The sequence below is a fragment of the Lissotriton helveticus genome, chromosome 5_1 (assembly GCF_964261635.1).
Source record: "Lissotriton helveticus chromosome 5_1, aLisHel1.1, whole genome shotgun sequence".
Classification (NCBI taxonomy): Eukaryota; Metazoa; Chordata; class Amphibia; order Caudata; family Salamandridae; genus Lissotriton; species Lissotriton helveticus.
Window position 1 is genome coordinate 603,508,845 of NC_136065.1, and position 23,794 is coordinate 603,532,638.

The 23,794-nt window shown below is 43.5% G+C and overlaps 1 protein-coding gene across 2 annotated transcripts in view; it reads left to right on the forward strand.

Annotated features, from left to right (window-relative positions):
• POLR3A (RNA polymerase III subunit A) overlaps positions 1 to 23,794 on the forward strand; it is a 284,112-nt gene that overhangs the window by 53,819 nt on the left and 206,499 nt on the right. For both annotated transcript variants that reach the window (XM_078642965.1, XM_078642966.1), the window contains exon 4: positions 996 to 1,167. In XM_078642965.1, the coding sequence (XP_078499091.1) occupies positions 996 to 1,167 (172 nt within the window). The remainder of the gene's footprint in view (positions 1 to 995; positions 1,168 to 23,794) is intronic.

Consider the following 23,794-nt stretch of genomic DNA (forward strand, 5'->3'; position numbering starts at 1 on the left):
ACACCAGTCCTTCACCTCTGTATCAGAAAAGGCAAACTAATGATGTGCAATATTTAGGCAAAATCTTTTTAGTAAAAATGTATGATCTGAATTGGTAACCATTGTATTGTAAGTTTGACTACATGGCTGTGTTAGCAAAAGAGTATGAGCAATAACCTTGCATTGTTTTAGTTCAAGTGTTCTCCCTCTCCCTCCTAGCAAGATCAAGGAATCTCATTCTTAGTCAAACCTTAGAGTATAGCATTAGCTGCCATTTTTTACATTTTGTCTACTTTGAGTAAATGTTTTTCAGCAGTGGATGTATGACATTACAACGCATGCTTTTACATCGCATGCTTTTACAACGCGGTTTTTACAATGCATACCATTACAACGCATAGTGCTTTTAGGTGCTGGATAGTAAATTGTTTAATTTACTAGTCCAACTCCAGTCCCCGTATAGTGGGGAAGGTGTTGGATAGTACATTAAACACATTCCCTATCCTAGAGCGCCCCCCAGCGCAATGCGTTGTAATGGTTTGCGTTGTAAAAGTTGCGTTGTAAAGGCACTGCGTGGTAAAAGTTGCGTTGTAAAGGTTGTTTACCTTCAGCAGTTATTGTTGACTTCCACATTATATGCAGTTTTGTTTGCTCACTTCAGTTTCTATATCAGTGATTATTTTCTATAGTTGATTTGATGTGAAGCAATCTAAAACAAATGGACATTGAAGAGGACCTTTTGCTAACTACTTTAACGAGAAATCAAGCTTATTTTTATAATGTGTGCAGTTTTTAAAATTGTAATTGCTTTGTTTTTACCAGTGGTCACTTTGCGCTAGTAGGCTGACCAATGTGAATACAGTTCATTAAAGTATGAGCATTTTGTAGAAGAATATGATTAGATGAGGACACTTCTTATTAAAGGTCTTTATGATAAATTGCCAGTGTTCACATTACACTAGAGTACTTTGTGTGTTGTTTCTTTTTCGACAGTCGATCTTTCCTGTTTCTTTCAGATGATCTGCAAGACATGCAGCCGGATTATGCTGTCCACAGAGGAACGGAAGCAGTTCCTCGACAATTTGAAAAGACCCGGCCTGACCTACCTGCAGAAGCGAGGACTAAAAAAGAAAATCTCTGAGAAATGCAGGAAAAAGAACACTTGTCAGTACTGTGGCGCCTTCAATGGTGAGTGTGCAGTGTTTACTTTCCAGGTCTTTGGACAAGTGTCTGGAAGAGGGTTTGGAGACATCTGGGGATATGAACACTACCTGCAGTTAGGCAAGGTGCCTCATTTACAGGCAGGGATGTCTTTGAGTGGGAAAGCCGGCGGCATCCTTCGAAGAGCAAGGTTTCTTTTGAACAAAGTTAGTTAGAAAGCCACAAGCTTAATGAGACTAAAACAGCATTTTTTTGTATGGCTTAAATATACCCGCTGGGGTTAGTGTGTCTCCTGCTTAAAAAATCTTTCAGTTGTTTGTTTACATGAACTGATGTAATGTTGCATTGTTTGAATTGGACTGTATTTTATATTGCTTATTCTCCTCTCTGGAAACCCTGATTCAATGTAGGAGATTCATCACCAATTTACAATTGCTTGCCTCCCCTGTGTTGCTTTTATGGTTTCTCTACAGGGCAACATTTTGTCTGGTTCATTGTTGATATCCCATCCCTGAATCTGTATGTGGGTAAAAGGTGTTGCTAAATTACGTTACAGGTGAAATAATTGTGCATGTTTTTCCATTTACCCTAATCTTTTGTGTGTAATCCAGACTGAAAAGTTGTTTTTAAAATGTTAATTTGGTTAGGTTTTCCACAAGAAAAAAATAGAGCAATTTCGAGAGAGCACCTTGGAAACCATAGGAAAAGATAATTTTAATAGCCTGTTCATGAAAGTCTATTTTATGCTCTTTTACTCGATCGACATATTTTAAGTTAAAACTACCTAACCTCTGTAATAAATCCACTTTGTTGTGGCCTTCAACGTCTAATGATGTCCTGAATCTCAACACTGTGTGCTCTTATTAGGTACCATTATCCAGTACATACAGTTGACAAACTTATCTCATTGACCTTTACCATGACCTAAGACTTCTCTCTGCGGTGAGGATACACTATTGTAAGATGCGGAATGCCCAGGCTGGAGGACATAGACAGTCCTAGGGATTACAACTCAGGTTAAACTGATACATGTGTAGAAATACAAATAAATTGATACTTGATACAAAACGGGCATTATCGATAACTTAAGACATTGGAATGACAACTAGGGTGCACTAATCGCCCTTGTGAAACAGGTGTGGCTACATTTTCATCGCAGAACAAGCCTATTAAACATATAAATTAGAGGTAGAAGATGTATTAGTTGATGTACTGGAATCAACATAGAGTATTGAGGCACAACAAATAGTAACTCTATTCTACAACTGGGTAGTAAAGTCAGTTCCAGCAGAGGACCAAGCAGTACCATATTTCAAAAAAGATTTGAAGTCAAGAAGTTGCAAAACAGAAACTTAAGTCAGCCTTGGCAGTCTCTCTTGCCTAAAATATATACTCCTGTTTGCAAGACATTCCAAATTTTGGGAGGTACAGCAGGACGGCCGTCACCCCTCCTATCCTGAGAAAACATTATTGGGTTATGTTCAGCATCTCTCTTTCTTCCTCATTGTTCCAGGGCCATAGTTTGTACAGTGAGGATTATTTACTTCTCCTACCTTGAAACCTCTTTTTTCTTAAGCTACCATTATTGGTATTCTCTTCCTGTCTGTTGCACTCCATTTAAAGGTGGGACACCCAACTTCTTTATTTGTATTGAGAACCCCGGATTTTGGTTCAAAATTTTTACTAAACGTTCAGGGCGTGCTCTTCTGGTAAAGTCTACAAGTTTGAAGTACTCTTCGAGACAAAACCTACTTGGTCATCACACTCGGCCCATACTCGAAGACCCAAAACTGGGATTTGGTTTCCTCCAAACAAATTTTCCATTTCTAATATGTGGAAAGCCTGGACTTTATTTTTATTTACTACAGTCACTTGATTTTTCTTCTCATCTATGTGAATTTACCCTTAGTATTTGCCGTATAGTTGCACCACAATAAGCTGTTGAATCTTCTTCACAGAGATATTGCCATACTGCAGGCAAAATCAGATGATCATTCTTTGAAGTTTGTCTCTTGGACAGTCCATCGTTTTCTGCATCATCAGTAGTTGTACTGATAGAAGGTGTAAAGTTCAAGAAACCTCTCTAGTTAACTTGAGCTTATATTCATTTGGATTGAGATGGAAGGACTCATGCAGATTGAGTCATTTGATTATAACTACTGAACAGAAGTAAAAGGACAATTAACGTTCAGCGATCATCTGGTCACAGAAGAACATTTCTGAGGAAGTGATTTTTGGTAGCATATTCCAGTGGTTGAATTTCTTGTGGCATGATAATGAATAAATATGATTCTAAATTGTGTAAGTACCCCTTTTATTTATTCTTGGATGCATGGAATAATTGAGCTGGATTTCAATATTGAAAGAAATAGGTCAGTGAATACAAAGTTTTAAGAATTGATTTGAATATACTCCAACAATGTTATTCATGCTTGATAGCTTTCAGTCACAAATACATAGTATTAACATAGTATAAAAGTAATAAAGAAATTGTGTCTTGAATGGATATTTCATAGATTTTGATGTCAAATCATTGGTACAGAAGTTACACATTCCCTTCTATCTCTGCCCTTTTAAATTAACTTAAAGTTCTCAATATTGCTAGTAGATATGCTGTTGTTGTGATGTGCCTTCTGTGGTCAGCTGGTCAACTGATGCTCAATGGAGAATGATTGGAGATGACTTACAGAGTATATGTTTAGTTATAGATTGGTAAATATTTGACTTGTAACCTAATTAGTGTTCAGTTCAGTTCTTTTATTTGTTTCGAAGGTAAAAAAACCATCATAAAAATACATAATAGTACATGATCACATAAAACATAGTGAACAACATAACGATTTTTTTTTTTTAAATCAGAGCGGCAAGTTAAAAAGGGATTTTTGTGAATAATAAAAACAGAGTGGAAATATGACACAAGGCTCCATATGACTTTTAGTTTTACTTTCATCAAGGGATGGATCATGACTAATAGAATAGCAATGTTTGCATGAGTGGATCAGCTATCTTGAAGAAAGGCACCCATCTTTCTGTTTTTCAGGTAACTTGTCAGAAAATGAGCAGGTGATTCTATTAAGTTGTAAGAAAGAGTTTCCGAAGTTAGAATGCGCACAGTGTTCACTTCCCCAAACTCTAAAGCCTCAGCAGTTTACAGTTGGTTTTATAAAGGTCTTCCAACTAACCACAAGCTGTATAGAGAGTAGATGGAGAGCTAGAAGAGGAGAACCGTCGTTTACTGTCCAACCATGCTCCAAATGCTGATTGATTCCAGGTTTGAGGGATTTACAATTCTATTTCTGTTAAATATCCAGCCAAACCTTGCCTTCGAGCATGATGCATGAACGTGGTAATTCCACACATGCAGATATGGATGCAAATGGGAAGGTGAAACACATTGAGGAAGACTATTCCTATTGTTTTGCCGTGATCCTAGTCCATAGAGCAGCACTTCTCAGCAATCTGAAACTATTAACCTTTTTTTTGTTTTTACTTGTGGAATTTTTTTAGTTTACAAATATATTCCAAAACTAGAGTTAGAATAGTAAATATTAAGGGTGTGGTCTGAGAATGGACCTGACATGTTCCAGTTGAGGTCCTGGATCTCCATCTACAAGCTGATGGCCTGGAGCTGGAACATTAAAAGATTGAGAAAAAGAGACCTGAGATTCTTAAAGTGAGAATCTAAAGTTGAGCGACCCCACTGAAGAGGAATACCCTTCATGCGAGCTTTAGCTGAATTACGATGGCTGCTGCGAGAGCAGCTTGAGGAATGAGCCAGAACCTGAGAGACTTGCAGAAGATATTGCCTTTTGCTGAAAAGACCAGAACAGTCCTCTCGATCCTAAGAGCCCTCCCCTGACATTACGAGTGAGTGGAGGCAGCTGCAGCTCTTTCTTGCTTGTGCTGCAGACACTCGTTCTTTCTAGTCTTCGGCCTGGATCCTGAGTTAAACAGGGACTGTGGGACTTGTGGTATCCCCACTGGAGAGGTCAGCTGCAGAACAGAGAGTTTATAATCACCCAAGCCCTGTAAGGTAAGCAAAATTGTAAAATACCTGAATGAGAACCTACCATGAGTACAAGACCAACAGAAAACTAGTTTGCATGGAATAAGTGGGAACACAGTACCCCCCCACACCTAAAAATGTTATTATGACTGGCAGCAACTGAACTCCTGAAGGACAGATAAGGAGTGTGAACTACCATAGAAACTGCTTAAATTAAAACTAGGCATCACTAAAATGTTCTAATCCAGCAGTAACAAATGTATTTGGCCTTGCTAGCTTTGAATTGGTGTTGCTAATTTGGGATAATGGCTACAACATGTGCAAAAGCATCAATAACCTCCTCAATCATTATTGGCAAATTCTAGAGCATTTAAGTACGTGACTGTATATCTACACCAAGAAGAGATGCCTCATTCCATTGACAACAGAATTTTGCCAAAAAGCAAAGCAAATGAAGCAGGAGAGAGTCTAAACATAAAACCTCCAGCCAACAGTGAAAATCTAAGACTCCACTCTAGAAGATGAGTTCCAGGTAGAGTGGAAAACACAGATCTCCATAAGAGCATGGAGGGATTCTAGGAAGTTAATAAGGAAATACCATGGGACCTAATGGATTTGCTTCCCCTAAGGAAGACTGAAAAATCACTGCATTTTCTCTTTGGGAAATGTTAGTACTTCTGAAGAACATTATTTGTATTCTAGACGTCTGTTCAGGTCCAATAAAAATCAGGATCCATTGACCGAATTCCGAAAGTGCCTTAACATAACCCAGCCATGAGAAATGATCTAGTATTATTATTGCAGGGGGGGGGGGTGGTGGTAATGGGAGGGCCTGAGTGAACATGCTGTGTCTTAGTTTTTCCTTGAAGAGGAAGGCACTCCTGAAATGGCTACATCTAAAAAGATCCGAACGATGAAACAGACTGTGGAGGCCATTATTGTGGTGCAGACTGACAGCGGAACAGTATGTCTATCTTTTCTCACCCACTGGGGATAGACTTATCATTAGTACAGCAGCATCCACCGGGATTAGCATTTGACGGACTACAAGGACAGACAGGCAACAGTGCTTACGCCCAGAGGGGCGGGGTTTGGTCGAGTATTTTACCGAATGGGTTCGTTGCTGCTGTTTTAATTGCTACACAAGCCGTGAACACGGTTAACTCCAAAACGCGTTGGCGAATGCTGGCATTATTATGAGAGCTGAGATGACAAGCTGACTCTGCTGGGGACCGCAATAAACGTGTGCCAACTCCCCTGGTGTGGCTCCTTCCTTGAGGGCAACTTCAGTTTTTTTGATGTTTAGCGGCCAGTCCAGCCGCGAAGGAGCAGATCTGCACCGCTCGGAAACACAAACGATGAAACAGACTGTGGAGGCCATTATTGTGGTGCAGACTGACAGCGGATCAGTATGTCTATCTTTACTCACCCACTGGGGATAGACTTATCATTAGTACGGCAGCATCCACTGGGATTAGTATTTAACGGACTAAAAGGACCGACAGGCAACAGTGCTCACGCCCAGAGGGGCGGAGTTTGGTCGAGTATTTTACCGGAGGGGTCAGTTGCTGCTGTTTTAATTGCTACACAAGCCGTGAACAAGGTTAACTCCGAAACGCGTTGGCGAATGCTGGCATTATTATGAGAGCTGAGATGACAAGCTGACTCTGCTGGGGACCGCAATAAACGTGTGTCAACTTCCCTGGTGTGGCTCCTTCCTTGAGGGCAACTTCAGTTTTTTTGATGTTTAGCGGCCTGTCCAGCCACGAAGTAGCCCCGCTGCCGCATATGGCAGAACTGCACCACTCGGAAACACAAACGATGAAACAGACTGTGGAGGCCATTATTGTGGTGCAGACTGACAGCGGAACAGTATGTCTATCTTTACTCACCCACTGGGATAGACTTATCATTAGTACGGCAGCATCCACTGGGATTAGTATTTAACGGACTACAAGGACTGATAGGCAACAGTGCTCACGCCCAGAGGGGTGGGGTTTGGTTGAGTATTTTACCGGATGGGTCAGTTGCTGCTGTTTTAATTGCTACACAAGCCGTGAACAAGGTTAACTCCGAAACGCGTTGGCGAATGCTGGCATTATTATGAGAGCTGAGATGACAAGCCGACTCTGCTGGGGACTGCAATAAACGTGTGTCAACTCCCCTTGTGTTTCTCCTTCCTTGAGGGCAACCCAGTTTTTTTGATTGAGATATATATATATATATATATATATATATATATATATATATATATCATTCATACCAGGTTGACTCCTTGTTTTAACGCTGGCGCTCTATTCTGCACGGGTGCCTTTCCTTTCGGCAGGGTCCAGCCGATTATAAATTCCACAAACTTCCAATACTCGATTGAAAAGAGTAGGGAAGCACACACTCAAGTGTTTTTCAAAAGATTACAGCGACTTTATTGACGCTTGCCTGTTGCCCAGCGCGTTTCACCTTCTCACCAGGCTTGTTCACGGGTACTGAGCTCTGACAAACAAACTTTTTTTATATATATTTTCACCATGAGGTCACTTCCTCTTTTTTCAAAATTAATTACAAGTGCATTGTGGTATTAGTAGTTTGTGATTTACATTTTTAGTGCTCAGTGATTTATTATTAAAGGAAAAGTTATTATAAACAATTCAGGTTTGGCAATTGTCAACGTGGCATTAATTCCAGACCAGTTAATTATATCTTTTTATCTTTTTACTCTCTGGTGAGTATTTAATCATTTTTGTGTGAGTGTTCAAAATGGTTTCTTTTGTATAATCGTCCATCTCATCTTGGTTTAATCTGTTATCGTTAGTTGATGTTTTCGCTCTCTAGTGAGCTGAATACTTACAAATTTACTAATGTACCAATTTACAACTGTTTCCAGTCCTTGGATTCATTTCATCCCTTTTGACTTCCTCATGTATATTGTCCTCTCTGGTGAGTGGATTATACAGATTTTAGCTATGTTGTTGTTTATAGATGAACGTACAATTCCTCATTTTGATTCAATCCTCTCGGGTCCAGGGTTCTAAAGGTGAGAATATGCTTCAATTACCGTTGTCGGAGGTTTTTGATTTGATCTCCTCCTCTTTCTGATACTGGTACTTGTTCCAATGCGCAATATTTCAGGGTTTCCCAATTTCCTTCATGGAATTGCTCCATATGTTTTGCGACGGCATTTGTACGATCCTTGTGGATCGTGGCACGAACATGTTCTAAAATTCGTTTTTTTGCTTCGAAGATGGTGCTCCCTACGTATTTTTTCAAGCATGGACACTCTATCATGTAGATTACATATGAGCTCCTACATGTTAGGTGTTGATGTATCTTCCATTTTTTACCTTTTCCAATTCGTATCTCCTTTGTCGCAACCGCAGTCTTGCACACTTTGCAATTTTTGCATGGCCAAAATCCCTCTCTTTGTAGCCATGTTTTATTCGGAGTTTCCGTGAAGTGGCTATGGACAAGTTGATCTCCTATATTTTTTGCTCTCCGAAATGTCATGTTCGGGTGATCTCCTATGATTTCCGCCAAGGTTGAGTCGAGTCTGAGAATATTCCAGTGTTTTCTAATGATGTTATTTAGTTTTATGTTTTCTGCACTGTATATGGTTATGAATCCTATTTTATTGTCTCTTTTATTTTTTATTTCTTTCTTTATGTGCAGATATTCTTTCCGATCTTGGTTCATCACTTTTGATAGACACTTTGCAACCACTTTTTTAGGATAGTGCGACTTTGAAATAGTTTGCTCATGTTTTCGCTGTGTTTCAGAAATTCTTTTTCATTTGAGCAGTTTCTTTTAAGCCGTAAGAACTCCCCATACGGGATGCTCCACTTCAGATTTTCTTCGTGGAAGCTCTCACCGTGCAACGTAGAGTTCGTTGCTGTGTTCTTTCTGTGTAATGTTGTCTGTAAGGAGTTCTGCTCAATATATATTTCTGTGTCCAGGAATGTTACTTTTTCAGAGCTGATTTCAAATGTAAATTTCAAATTTGTTGGAGTATTGTTTAGTATTTTGAAGTATGTTTCAAATTCTTCTTTGGTCCCGTTCCAGATGATTAGCAGATAGTCTATAAATCTGAGCCAGAGGATGCATTTTTCTCTCCATTGGTAATTCTCTGTGTTCCATGCCAGATGTTGCTCAAACCAGCCCATTGTAAGGTTGGCATAATTTGGGGAAAACATTAACAAACGATAACAGATTAAACCAAGAAGAGATGGATGATTATACAAAAGAAACCATTTTGAACACTCACACAAAAATGATTAAATACTCACTAGAGAGTAAAAAGATAAAAAGATATAATTAACTTGTCTGAAATTAACGCCACGTTGACAATTGCCAAACCTGAATTGTTTATAATAACTTTCCTTTAATAATAAATCACTGAGCACTAAAAATGTAAATCACAAACTACTAATACCACAATGCACTTGTAATTAATTTTGAAAAAAGAGGAAATGTCCTCATGGTGAAAATATATATAAAAAAAGTTTGTTTGTCAGAGCTCAGTACCCGTGAACAAGCCTTGTGAGAAGGTGAAACGCGTTGGGCAACATGCAAGCGTCAATAAAGTCACTGTAATCTTTTGAAAAACACTCGAGTGTATGCTTTCCTACTCTTTTCAATCGAGTATTGGAAGTTTGTGGAATATATATATATATATATATTACCTACTGGCGGTCGCCAGTAGGTATATATAGTTAGGATTTTTTCTCTATGGGATTTTTGAAAATTCTATGTCTAATAACTTTGGCGTTTGTGGACGGAATTGGCTGAAATTTTCAGGAAAATGGCACATTTTGTTTCTGAGCAGCCCTTGAAAATTTGGGGGGGGTTCGTCAAGGGGGGGCCGAGAAAAAAGGGGGGTCCCAAAACGTGTTTTTAACATTGAGTTTTCCATAGGGCGGTTGGCCTCACTTTTAGCCCGAACGGCTGAATGGATTTGCACGAAACTTGGCAAAATTGTAGGGACTGGTAGCCCGCTGTGCCTTTTGTAGGTCTCAATATATGTGCTCCAGTGGATTTTGAGAAATTAACGTTTAAAAAAAGATATATATCTGTAACAGCGGACCTGGCAGCGTCCCAGGACGCGTACTTTTCGCGCAACGGAGCTTTGTGAAGCGAAGCTGATTGGTTCTCCGGCGTCTGTCAACATTCCAAAAAGTCCGTAGCGGCCGCCATCTTGTCTCTCGGTAGGATCGAGAGACAAGAGGAGGTCAAAACAAAGGGGGAATAACTATAAAGGGGGCATAGTAGATCCTCGCTGACCCCCTAGGTTTGATGTGGAGGTTTTAAAAGGGCCCCGCGGGGCAAAAAAAAAAAAATAATAATAATAATCGAACAGCTGAATGGATTTGCACGAAACTTGGCAAAATATTAGGGACTGGTAGCCCGATGTGCCTTTGCTAGGTCTCAATATATGTGCTCCAGTGGATTTTGAGAAATTAACGTTCAAAAAAAGATATATATCTGTAACAGCGCTCCGCTTCGCGTAACGGAGGTTTGCGAAGCTGATTGGTCATTCTGTCACTGGGCTATAGTTGGGCTACATCTGGCTGATATTTGGGCTACATTTGTTTTTTTGTGTGTCTGGCGGCCATCTTTGGGCTACATTGGGCTTCATTGGGCTACATTGGGCTACATTTGGGCTCCAACATATATATAGGCCAATGTAGCCCAATATATATTTTTCAAAGTTAATTTTCGTAAAAACCACTGGAGCATATATCTTGAGACATAGCAAAGGCACATCGGGCTACCAGTCCCTACAATTTTGCCAAGTTTCGTGGAAATCCATTCAGCCGTTCGAGCTAAAAGTGAGTCCAACCGCCCTATGGAAATGAAGGAAATGAATGGGTAATTTGTAATTAGCAAATAGCTAATCGCAAACTAGGAATGGTAAAGAATCGCTATTTATTCCTTAAAGTTCGCTATTTAGGAAATGCAAAAAACTTTGATGATACATATGGCGGTTCATCTCTAACAAGATAAGAAGCATAGGGATACATTTATGATGACTGGCGCATCACCAGGGATGTGTTAGTCATTCTGTGCCGCTGTTCCGTCACCTATGGTGTGCTGCATTTACAATGCGGCGCATCATGGGGCAAAAACAGCACAGATGCGTGATGTATCTGTGCCGTAAAGGTGGCGCATTGCTGGAGTTGTATCGCAAGTGTGATGAAGCTCCAGCAAGGGTCGGGGGTGCCCCTGTCGCAGGGTTTCTGTTCTCACACAGAACTGTGGACAGAGGATTGGAACCTCGGCGAATTAGGGTGTCCCAAAACTCACGTTAGTAATCAAAAACTCCTTAGCAAGCTAGGTACAGTGTCACATTGGATATAACAGACCCCCCAGGATATAGCGGCATGGATTCGCAAATTTAGCGGCACTAATTTGGAAATTTAGCGGCACAAATAGGGAAATTTAGCGGCATTTTTGCGGCACTTTATTTTACTCATAATCATTCATTTACAGCCTTAAATCAATGGAAACTGTTTTAGCAGAGTATTCCACTTTGAATAGGCAACCTGGAATATGGAACAGAGGAAGCAGCCCACAGGTGAAGGCTGTTATCCCATGGAAATGCAATTCTCCATTTGCTTTAGCTCCTGGAGCTGGGCTGTGTTACCCCACTCTGTCGAATTGGTAAGTGGATTAAAAATGGCAAGAAAATCAAAAGCAAAATATGTGGCGTAATGTGTGACATTTTGTGACAGTAGTTTTGTAATTTTTAAATTTTAAACACTATCCGGGCAAAGGTGTCATCCTAATACTATCAGTTCATCACCTAAATACTGCAGTCAGCGACTAAAAAGTCCTGGAGTGACTGTATCTGAAGCACAGGCTGTGTCTCTCACGCCCAGCAGTAGAAAGCCTCTCCTGGTGACCTTTCCCTTTACTAGGCTTATCTACCTGCCAGACCTTCTACCTGCCCCGTCTCCTCCGTCACCCTGGGCACTACCTTCACTCCCTTCTCTGCCATCACCTTCGCTCCACCTCAGCTCCCCACCTGTCCCCACTCACTACCTCACCCCTCCTGTAGAATCAGCATCTCTCTCTTTCACAGTCCATTTTATTGCATCTCTCCTTCTCACTCGCCTCCTTATCTACTGGTCCCCCCCTCACACCAGGCCCTGTCTTCACAGCTCTCCTCTCCAGCACCTCCCTTCACAGCTCCCCTCGTCTCTCCTGCACCTCCATTCATAGCTCCCCTCGTCTCTCCTGCACCTCCATTCACAGCTCCCCTCGTCTCTCCTGCACCTCCCTTCACAGCTCCTCTCTCCTGCACCTCCCTTCACAGCTCCCCTCGTCTCTCCTGCACCTCCATTCACAGCTCCCCTCGTCTCTCCTGCACATCCATTCACAGCTCCCCTCGTCTCTCCTGCACCTCTCGTCACAGCTCCCCTCGTCTCTCCTGCACCTCCCTTCACAGCTCCCCTCGTCTCTCCTACACCTCCCTTCACAGCTCCCCTCGTCTCTCCTACACCTCCCTTCACAGCTCCCCTCGTCTCTCCTACACCTCCCTTCACAGCTCCCCTCGTCTCTCCTGCACATCCATTCACAGCTCCCCTCGTCTCTCCTGCACCTCTCGTCACAGCTCCCCTCGTCTCTCCTGCACCTCCCTTCACAGCTCCCCTCGTCTCTCCTACACCTCCCTTCACAGCTCCCCTCGTCTCTCCTACACCTCCATTCATAGCTCCCCTCGTCTCTCCTGCACCTCCATTCACAGCTCCCCTCGTCTCTCCTGCACATCCATTCACAGCTCCCCTCGTCTCTCCTGCACCTCCCTTCACAGCTCCCCTCGTCTCTCCTGCACCTCTCGTCACAGCTCCCCTCGTCTCTCCTGCACCTCCCTTCACAGCTCCCCTCGTCTCTCCTACACCTCCCTTCACAGCTCCCCTCGTCTCTCCTACACCTCCCTTCACAGCTCCCCTCGTCTCTCCTGCACCTCCCTTCACAGCTCCCCTCGTCTCTCCTGCACCTCCATTCACAGCTCCCCTCGTCTCTCCTGCACCTCCCTTCACAGCTCCCCTCGTCTCTCCTGCACCTCCATTCACAGCTCCCCTCGTCTCTCCTGCACCTCCCTTCACAGCTCCCCTCGTCTCTCCTGCACCTCCCTTCACAGCTCCCCTCGTCTCTCCTGCACCTCCATTCACAGCTCCCCTCGTCTCTCCTGCACCTCCCTTCACAGCTCCCCTCGTCTCTCCTGCACCTCCATTCACAGCTCCCCTCGTCTCTCCTGCACCTCCCTTCACAGCTCCCCTCGTCTCTCCTGCACCTCCATTCACAGCTCCCCTCGTCTCTCCTGCACCTCCATTCACAGCTCCCCTCGTCTCTCCTGCACCTCCCTTCACAGCTCCCCTCGTCTCTCCTGCACCTCCATTCACAGCTCCCCTCGTCTCTCCTGCACCTCCCTTCACAGCTCCCCTTGTCTCTCCTGCACCTCCCTTCACAGCTCCCCTCGTCTCTCCTGCACCTCCATTCACAGCTCCCCTCGTCTCTCCTGCACCTCCATTCACAGCTCCCCTCGTCTCTCCTGCACCTCCCTTCACAGCTCCCCTCGTCTCTCCTGCACCTCCCTTCACAGCTCCCCTCGTCTCTCCTACACCTCCCTTCACAGCTCCCCTCGTCTCTCCTACACCTCCCTTCACAGCTCCCCTCGTCTCTCCTGCACCTCCCTTCACAGCTCCCCTCGTCTCTCCTGCACCTCCATTCACAGCTCCCCTCGTCTCTCCTGCACCTCCATTCACAGCTCCCCTCGTCTCTCCTGCACCTCCCTTCACAGCTCCCCTCGTCTCTCCTGCACCTCCATTCACAGCTCCCCTCGTCTCTCCTGCACCTCCCTTCACAGCTCCCCTCGTCTCTCCTGCACCTCCATTCACAGCTCCCCTCGTCTCTCCTGCACCTCCATTCACAGCTCCCCTCGTCTCTCCTGCACCTCCCTTCACAGCTCCCCTCGTCTCTCCTGCACCTCCATTCACAGCTCCCCTCGTCTCTCCTGCACCTCCCTTCACAGCTCCCCTCGTCTCTCCTGCACCTCCATTCACAGCTCCCCTCGTCTCTCCTGCACCTCCCTTCACAGCTCCCCTCGTCTCTCCTGCACCTCCATTCACAGCTCCCCTCGTCTCTCCTGCACCTCCATTCACAGCTCCCCTCGTCTCTCCTGCACCTCCCTTCACAGCTCCCCTCGTCTCTCCTGCACCTCCCTTCACAGCTCCCCTCGTCTCTCCTGCACCTCCCTTCACAGCTCCCCCCGTCTCTCCTGCACCTCCCTTCACAGCTCCCCTCGTCTCTCCTGCACCTCCATTCACAGCTCCCCTCGTCTCTCCTGCACCTCCCTTCACAGCTCCCCTCGTCTCTCCTGCACCTCCCTTCACAGCTCCCCTCGTCTCTCCTGCACCTCCCTTCACAGCTCCCCTCGTCTCTCCTGCACCTCCATTCACAGCTCCCCTCGTCTCTCCTGCACCTCCATTCACAGCTCCCCTCGTCTCTCCTGCACCTCCCTTCACAGCTCCCCTCGTCTCTCCTGCACCTCCATTCACAGCTCCCCTCGTCTCTCCTGCACCTCCCTTCACAGCTCCCCTCGTCTCTCCTGCACCTCCATTCACAGCTCCCCTCGTCTCTCCTGCACCTCCATTCACAGCTCCCCTCGTCTCTCCTGCACCTCCATTCACAGCTCCCCACGTCTCTCCTGCACCTCCATTCACAGCTCCTCTCGTCTCTCCTGCACCTCCATTCACAGCTCCCCTCGTCTCTCCTGCACCTCCATTCACAGCTCCCCTCGTCTCTCCTGCACCTCCATTCACAGCTCCTCTCGCCTCTCCAGCACCTCCATTCACAGCTCCCCTCGTCTCTCCTGCACCTCCATTCACAGCTCCCCTCGTCTCTCCTGCACCTCCCTTCACAGCTCCCCTCGTCTCTCCTGCACCTCCATTCACAGCTCCTCTCGCCTCTCCAGCACCTCCATTCACAGCTCCTCTCGCCTCTCCAGCACCTCCATTCACAGCTCCCCTCGTCTCTCCTGCACCTCCATTCACAGCTCCCCTCGTCTCTCCTGCACCTCCCTTCACAGCTCCCCTCGTCTCTCCTGCACCTCCATTCACAGCTCCTCTCGCCTCTCCAGCACCTCCATTCACAGCTCCCCTCGTCTCTCCTGCACCTCCCTTCACAGCTCCCCTCGTCTCTCCTGCACCTCCATTCACAGCTCCTCTCGCCTCTCCAGCACCTCCATTCACAGCTCCCCTCGTCTCTCCTGCACCTCCATTCACAGCTCCCCTCGTCTCTCCTGCACCTCCATTCACAGCTCCCCTCGTCTCTCCTGCACCTCCATTCACAGCTCCCCTCGTCTCTCCTGCACCTCCATTCACAGCTCCCCTCGTCTCTCCTGCACATCCATTCACAGCTCCCCTCGTCTCTCCTGCACCTCCCTTCACAGCTCCCCTCGTCTCTCCTGCACCTCCCTTCACAGCTCCCCTCGTCTCTCCTGCACCTCCATTCACAGCTCCCCTCGTCTCTCCTGCACATCCATTCACAGCTCCCCTCGTCTCTCCTGCACCTCCCTTCACAGCTCCCCTCGTCTCTCCTGCACCTCCCTTCACAGCTCCCCTCGTCTCTCCTGCACCTCCCTTCACAGCTCCCCTCGTCTCTCCTGCACCTCTCGTCACTGGCCCCTCTACCTACAGAAAAGGAGAAGAGGATGAGAGGGGGCCTGGGATTTCAACGGTCACTTAAGTGAAAGCCAAAGTGACATGCCTAAAATGTTTGACCTGCCTGCTAATTGATTAGCAGGATTGCCACACGCACAGCCAGAGATCAGTTGCAGAGGGCAAAAGAAACGATCATTAAAATTAAAAACAGCAATAGATGCTACTTTTCATTTTTATTCTCGCAGTCACCGAGTCAAAATTAAAGTATGGAAGGGTTTCCGCTGGCATCAAGTGCACACAGTTATAAAATGCTGGACAACATATACTGAACAGCATTTGAATTCACCAATTCAGGGTTCGCTAATGAAGGCACAGGTAAAAAAAATAACTAACATGAATTTACATTTTGTAACTGTTGAATAAAAAGATATGTTAACCTTTGCAAAAGTTGAAGAAAATATGCACCCGCTCATACAATTGTGCCATTCCAATATCCGTCGCTTTTCCCAGGAGAACCACTGTAATCTAACGCTGGAGACATAGTTGTGACGAGTTGCTCTCACAGGGGACCTGTGGCCCTCAGTCACTAATCGGATGTTTTTCACCAAACAGGTAGGCAGCGAATTTACAGCCGTGCCGGGTTTCTACAACTAGACTGTAATTCAGGAAATGCTTTTTCTCTGAAGACAAGCTCACAGCGCGCGCCGTGTTGTTTTCAGTCTGTGCAGCACTACACTTCCCCTCCTTTCTCCACTCCCCCTCCTTTCTCCATTGATGTTTCACTCTGCCCATATCTCAATTCTGTACGGAAACACGTAGTGACGTGTTTGCGTACATCCAATGAGAAGCCACCATTTTTTAAAATTGCAGCTGGGCCCTTTTTTCGCGGCAGAAATGGTAAATATCGCGGCCATCGCGCTTGTCAGCTAATTTCGCGATTATTTCGTGAATCGCGAAATCGCGATAAGCTGGAGGGTCTGGATATAACAAAGTCTCAATGTTTAGACAATCCAGAATATGAACTTATAGTACCTCAGGATACCTGGAACTCATGAACAGTCGGTCGTTATATATTTCTTAGAAACCAGAACATGGAGTTAAGAAGAACACATGTGTATTTGAAATGTTTATTTACTAATGCCGTCTTCTCAGGCGTAGTATCTTAGATAATACAAGTACACATATTATCAGTAGCAAAATTACCAGCATAGTTACTAGTACATAAAAAGCGAATGGTGATAGTATGTTAACATGCTGTAAATGAATAAGAGTTAGCAACACTTATAAGCAGCCGCGGGCCGTGGAGGGAGTTACGGTGAGGCAGGGAGGCGGGGAGGGGGAGAAGCAGGGTGGAGAATACAAGTACACATATTATCAGTAGCAAAATTACCAGCATAGTTACTAGTACATAAAAAGCGAATGGTGACAGTATGTTAACATGCTGTAAATGAATAAGAGTTAGCAACACTTATAAGCAGCCGCGGGCCGTGGAGGGAGTTACGGTGGGGCAGGGAGGCGGGGAGGGGGAGGGGCAAGGTAGAGAGGGCTCCACCCTGCTTCTCCCCCTCCCCGCCTCCCTGCCTCACCGTAACTCCCTCCACGGCCCGCGGCTGCTTATATCTCACCCTCCCTAATACACATATTATATTATTTGCTAAGAAGGTCTCTTTGTGTTGGTTTAGGGCGTGCCCATACTTTAGTGTCTTAGATTTGAAGGAATCACATCAGCATACACCAGCTCTCTCTTCATGTGAACCGCATCAACTGTTGTGTATGTGTGTTCGGCAAAGCAATATAAAACCCGCCTCATGCCCAGAATTGGCAGAAGTTGCACTTATGTTATGAGTATGAAGTCGTGGAGATCAGACCTCATAACAATTCTGTATCGTGTTGTTCTTGAAACTTTAGCACTCGCTGTACAGATATAGTTTAACAAGCAAAGCAGATAGTAGAGCAATAACATATTATTCTCATGTAAACCACGATGAACTACTAGGTGGAAAGCTAAAGCAACAACTAAGTGTCGTGTGCAGAAGTTGCAAAAAAGGAAAAATGGCGTTTAAACCGGTAATGAGCCCATGCTAACTTAACACGGTGTAAAGATATCCAGGACCTAGATGACACCTCCCCATGATCCGGAAACGAACTGAATAAGATAATAGAAGTGCCATCTCATGAGAGCAGATTGCAAGTTTATATGTGGACGGTCCGCAAGGTAAAGCATTAAAAACTAGGAAAATTTTATGCTAAAGAAAAATAAAACAGCCAAGTACTTTATCGAGTCTTAAGCCAATAGGCAAGGTAAATAATAAAAACTTGACAAATAAGTCACTGAATTGTCAATGAAATGCTAGTACTCAGCATATCAAACATGAAAAAGGTCTATGACATAACTGTGTATGCAAAATAAGCTGCAACAGCCTCCAATAGGAAGTCACCGTCTTCATCCGAAAACAGTTCAGCCATCCAATTTAAAAGCGGAAAAGAACATACGTGCTTTCCCAGCACCGGATCCTCTATCACCATCAGAGGACAGCTCGGTGGGTTTTCAAGAAAGCTCTGTTCCAAGAAAGACTGTGCTGCCGCCAGTAAATTCCAGGGACCAAGTAGTCCATGCATCAATGCCACAGCCATAATCCTTTCGCCAGGACAAACCAACTCGTGAGTAATGATAGGAGTCATCAGCTGATTAAAGTCGACGTCAGGAGAAACCGGTCCGCAGAGACACAAATCAATGGCCCAATCGAAATCACAGGTCAGGCAGTGAAATACAGTCTGGACACAGGTGACGTAGGAGAATCGAAAAGATAATCCATATGCCGTGCTTAATATCGCCAACGGCATTGTGCCATAATATTCTAGCATGCGATTGCGGAACAGTGTCAGCAGCTGCAGGGTGGGAGGTTGCATAGGAGGGACATCCATATTTAAAAATGTAAAAAAGCACAAGAGCGTCCGCTGGTAATGCAAGTAAAAATGCCAATCCACGAACCAGAGTGGAGAAAATAGAATGAAAGGAAGCAGGGATGACTCCAAAGATTTTCTCAAATGAAGTCACGAGACCACTGGTAACAACTTTAAAAAAGTGCGCCAGGGCCTTTGTGGAGGATGCGTTAAAGATAGTCGGAACCATCTTGCTGAAATTGAAAGGCAAATCTGAATTGAAAAGGGTTGCACCTCTGTACGGGTGTTCGCTATGTGAAGCACAAAAGTTTCACGGGCCGAACTCAAGGCCACCTCTCTCTGAGACAAAAGAGCTCTTATTCTTGCCATGCCGTTGAAATCTGTCCCAAGGTTGGTATTTGTGGCCAGATTGAAAACTCCCTATGTTCATGTGTGGGAGGAAATAGAACATTTCTGCAGCAAATAACCCGTTCACTTACTGTTACGATAAAAGGAATACTTTTAATTAACTCAGAACAATCTTCATTATTGAGCATCAAATAACTACCATTTGCCAACAACTTGAACGTGGGGATGATAGCAGGAACTGGCGTGCCTTGCAACACGCAAGCCATATTTGGTCGGTGTTTGTTGCATGAACCGTGTAACTGTATGTGCCTACACATTAGTGAATGATCTGGCGTCTCAGTGCATTCCTCTCCATTCAGATAAACTTCTTGATCATCTTTGAAACATCTGTATGTGTATGGAAGCGACCAGACCTCATGAAGAAAAGCACTACCTAAAGGTTCATAACGACCTATTGGTATATATTTCATACAATTTGAAAACTTATATAAAGCAAAAGGCAGCGTTATTAAACCGTGGATAAGGCACGTTGCCAAAAAAACCCGCAATCCTCTGCTGATGATGTCACTGAGCATGTCATGAATGATGTAATATGTGACATCATCAGCAGTGGATTACGGGTAATAGTATCTCTAGTTTACTCCCCTATAGCTGTCTTTCTTTTAACATAAGTGTCTGTTTCCTTCCCTTATACTTACTGTTTTTGGTTCGCTTCCGGTTCGCGTACCGGCGAGCGAACTGGGAAGCGAACTAAGAGAAATAGAGGTTGGCACAGTTCCAAATATTGTACCAATTTTTTAATAACGGGGAGGTAGTTCTGAAAAGAACTTTTTTTTTAATTGTTTTTGTTGTTTTATATTTTTTTTATTATTTTTCGGAACATTTTTTTACTTTTTTTTAATTTTTCTGAACAGTTTTATATTTTTTGGGGGTTTTCTTGGAGGGGGCAATGAAAACGATTCATTGTAAAGGGCTCAACAGGAGCAACAAAACAAAAAAAGAAGTATTTATTATTTTGGGCGTTTCGTACAAACTTGCATATGATAGTCAATAGCTCTGTTGATCAGAGTGATGCTTCTTTCTCCGTAGGAAATGAATCCATCGCAAAATACGCAGATGTGTTTTACTTCACCAAATTTCATTTGTATATTTGGCACCATCTCCCTGCCCTCTGGTCCCGTTACTTCCGGTACAACAGATCTTCTGGCCATAATAGGGAGATTATCTAGGTCGTTCCGAAACTGTGCAGCACTGTAGTTGTTAGGATGCCACCTAGTCATATGGCGATGCATTGTGTAGTTTCCGAAACTGTATTTTTTCTCGGTTCCTCTGGACAGTCTATCTTGACATATAAGGCAAGTTACGTATCTTGCATTTACTTTTTTCTGACCTTTGGGAATTTTAAAAAATTGCCAAATGAAGTTTTCTTTCCGGTGAGACGTCCTGGGCTGCTCAGGCAAAAACTGCCTCTCTTCGTGCTCGTCGTCCTGTTCCTCTTCTTCCTCTTCTTGTTGAATTATAACTTGAGCAGGTGGTCCACTCTTCCTTGGATGTGGTGGAGGTGGTGGGGAAGCACCAGCTGAAGCTACTAAAGAAGCCATTGCTCAGTGATCACAAAGGGTCTTTCTCTCACAATGATGAAAGTCAGAGTGAGGAAAGAAGGAGGGATTTTCATCATTTGGGAAAAACAAGAGTTCTCAACCAATCAAAAGTGTTCATTTTAGATTATATGACCTAGTCTTACATCATTAGGAAACCAAAAGTGAAATGAACCAATGAAAAGTGTTATTACCAAGTCACATGACTTGCTGTGTTTACGTTAAGCGCTTTGCAGGGCCTCCCGGTTTGCTTCCAGAAACCTGCGCTTTGCGACTCGCTTCGCGTACCAGTTCGCTAACGTAGCACGTCATATGACGTATCACGCGAGAACGTGAAACGTCATGCGGACGGGAGGCGTCACGATGTTGTTTTCTAACGCGGCACTTGCGGTAAAGAAACGTTTACCGGCTCGCGGTCTATTTCGCGGCATCAAGGTCAGCTAACGGGAAGCTTCCCGATTCGCGAAGCGGGAACGAAGAAAAAAAAATATTTTAAAAAAAAATTATTCATAAACATATAAAATATATTTTGGGATTTAAAGAAGAATACATTTAAAAATTATTCATAAACATATAAAATATATTTTTGGATTTAAAGAAGAATACATTTTACAGCTACAGATATTAGCTGTTAAAAAACCAATGAAATTCACAGAAAAAACCATAGGTTATAGACCATATATAGTTAGGAATTAGCATTTACAAAACCTTGAAAATTCACTGAAAAAACCATAGGTTATAGACCATATATAGTTAGGAATTAGCATTTAGAAAACCTTATTTTACTCACACAAAACCATTGAAATTCCATATATAGTTAGTTGCACTAACTATATATCGCGCACCCGCAATCCACTGCTGATGATGTCACATATTACATCATTCATGACATGGTCAGTGACATCACTGATGACATCACTGATGACATCTCAAATGACATCACTGATGACATCATCTAGTGTCTGTGTGTTTTTGTAAAGTTTAAATACGTTTTACATATTGAAGAATGAGTGGATGTATGGAAGACTGAGTGTGTGTGTGGCTGGCTGGGAGGTGTGTGACTCTGTGCATATCAATGTGTACTTGTATCAGTGATTGTATAAGAGAGTAAGTATGTGTTAGTATATGTGTGAAAAGTATGGTGTTCTGTGTTTAACTATAGATGAGGAAATCGAAGTGTGATTGATTCTTCACAGGACTGACTAGGTGTATGAGTGCATATGATAGTGTTCTAATAATAACTGACTGTATGTATGAGTAATTGTATGGGTGAATGAGTGAATGTGTGTGTAGACGTACGAATCAGTGAGTGCGTATGTAGTAACTGGTATTGGTGTGTCATGATGTCATCAGTGATGTCATTTGAGATGTCATCAGTGATGTCATTTCAGATGTCATTAGTGATGTCATCAGTGATGTCACTGAAGTATGGTGTTCTGTGTTTAACTGTATAGATGAAGAAATGGAAGTGTGATTGATTCTTTACAGGACTGACTTGGTGTGTGAGTAACTCCATGGATAAGTGGCAGTGTGTGACTGTCTGCATAGGTGTATGAGTGCATATGATAGTGTTGTAATAATGAGTGACTGTATGTATGAGTGATTGTATGGGTGAATGAGTGAATGTGTGTGTAGACGTAGGAATCAGTGAGTGCGTATGTAGTAACCTATGGTTTTTTCAGTGAATATATATATATATATATATATATATATATATATATATATATATATATATATATAGGATGCTGTGACATAAATGCTATCTATCAATCGATTATTGTGAAAAGGGAAGCAAAACAAGAGGAATCTTAACGAACAAACGAAGGCAGACAAACTAGAACTCATATATAAAATAATAGACAGGGAAGGTAAAGTAAAGACAGAAATATAAGATATTTTGCAGCCATTTCACACCTATTCTGCTTATGTCGGGCAAAAAAACTTGATGGTGATCCACAAGATGACTATCTGAGTCGTACTTTTCCTGAAGAAGTGGGCAGTGCTATAAGTGGCTTAACAAATAACAAGGCCCTCTTTCCTGGTGACATCAGGTGCCATTTTACAATTCATACATGGAGTTGCTAGTTGGACCACTCTCAAAAGTTTTCAATTAATTTCCATCCTCCCACACAGTTATCAAATCCATGCTGGCATCTATGGATACTCCATTATTCAAAGCTAACAAGCACCCAAGAGATAGTCCCTCTTTTTGCCCGAAAGCCCTGTAAAGTTTGATCTAAATATTTTTACATCCATAATAGTATATCATTGAAACAACGTGGCAATGTCTAGTCTCGAAATTTGAATCCGGATTTGTAAAAGATCATCAAACAAATGACAATGCAAGCTGGCCAGTCAGCCTTATTGGTAGCAGAACAAGAGGGGAAACGATTAACCCTTATCTCAGTAAACTTGCCCAAGATGTTTGATATTTGTGATTTATCATTAAGTTTAGACCTTTTCTGGCTAGGACTGTAAACATGACCTCGCATATTTTAGTCAACTAAAAGTCCCCCTAAGCTTAAATCAGTATAAAGACCAGCTCTCTTGACCAGTCTCCCTATCAAGGAGGACGAGGCAGTTGCGCAATCTCTCAGCTTGTACTCCTCCTTGTAGTTGAGCCATTAATTTACAGAATAAGCTGCAATCCAGACACCATGGCATTGAGGTTGGCAGGGAAACTCATAAAATTGGCCTTATTTGCAGTTGGTGTGATATTGTTTTTGACAGAAAAAGAATTGTTTTTCAGCATTAATAGTGGGATTGAGGAAATTCAATGTAGTCTCCGCCTTTCAAATAAATTACACCAAATCAGAGGGCATGTAAATATCTGACCCTCACATTGCTGTAAAAGTACCCTTAAGAACCAGAGTCTGGTCTCCACGTCCAATAACCTATTTGGATGCCAACCTTTCAAATTCTGTTAAAACTATACACCTGAAATGTTCCTCTGTCTCTGAATACACTATAACAAGATCTTGATAAGTGGTGGAAAAGTGAGCGCTCACGATTAGGAAGAATAATGAGTGTTGAGATTAACTTCCTGCCTCGGCTGTTGTATGTGGCGCAGACTCTACCTGTGTGATTCCCTACGTCAGCACTGCTACATCTACATTGCTCGCAGGGTATTGATATTCATCTGTAAT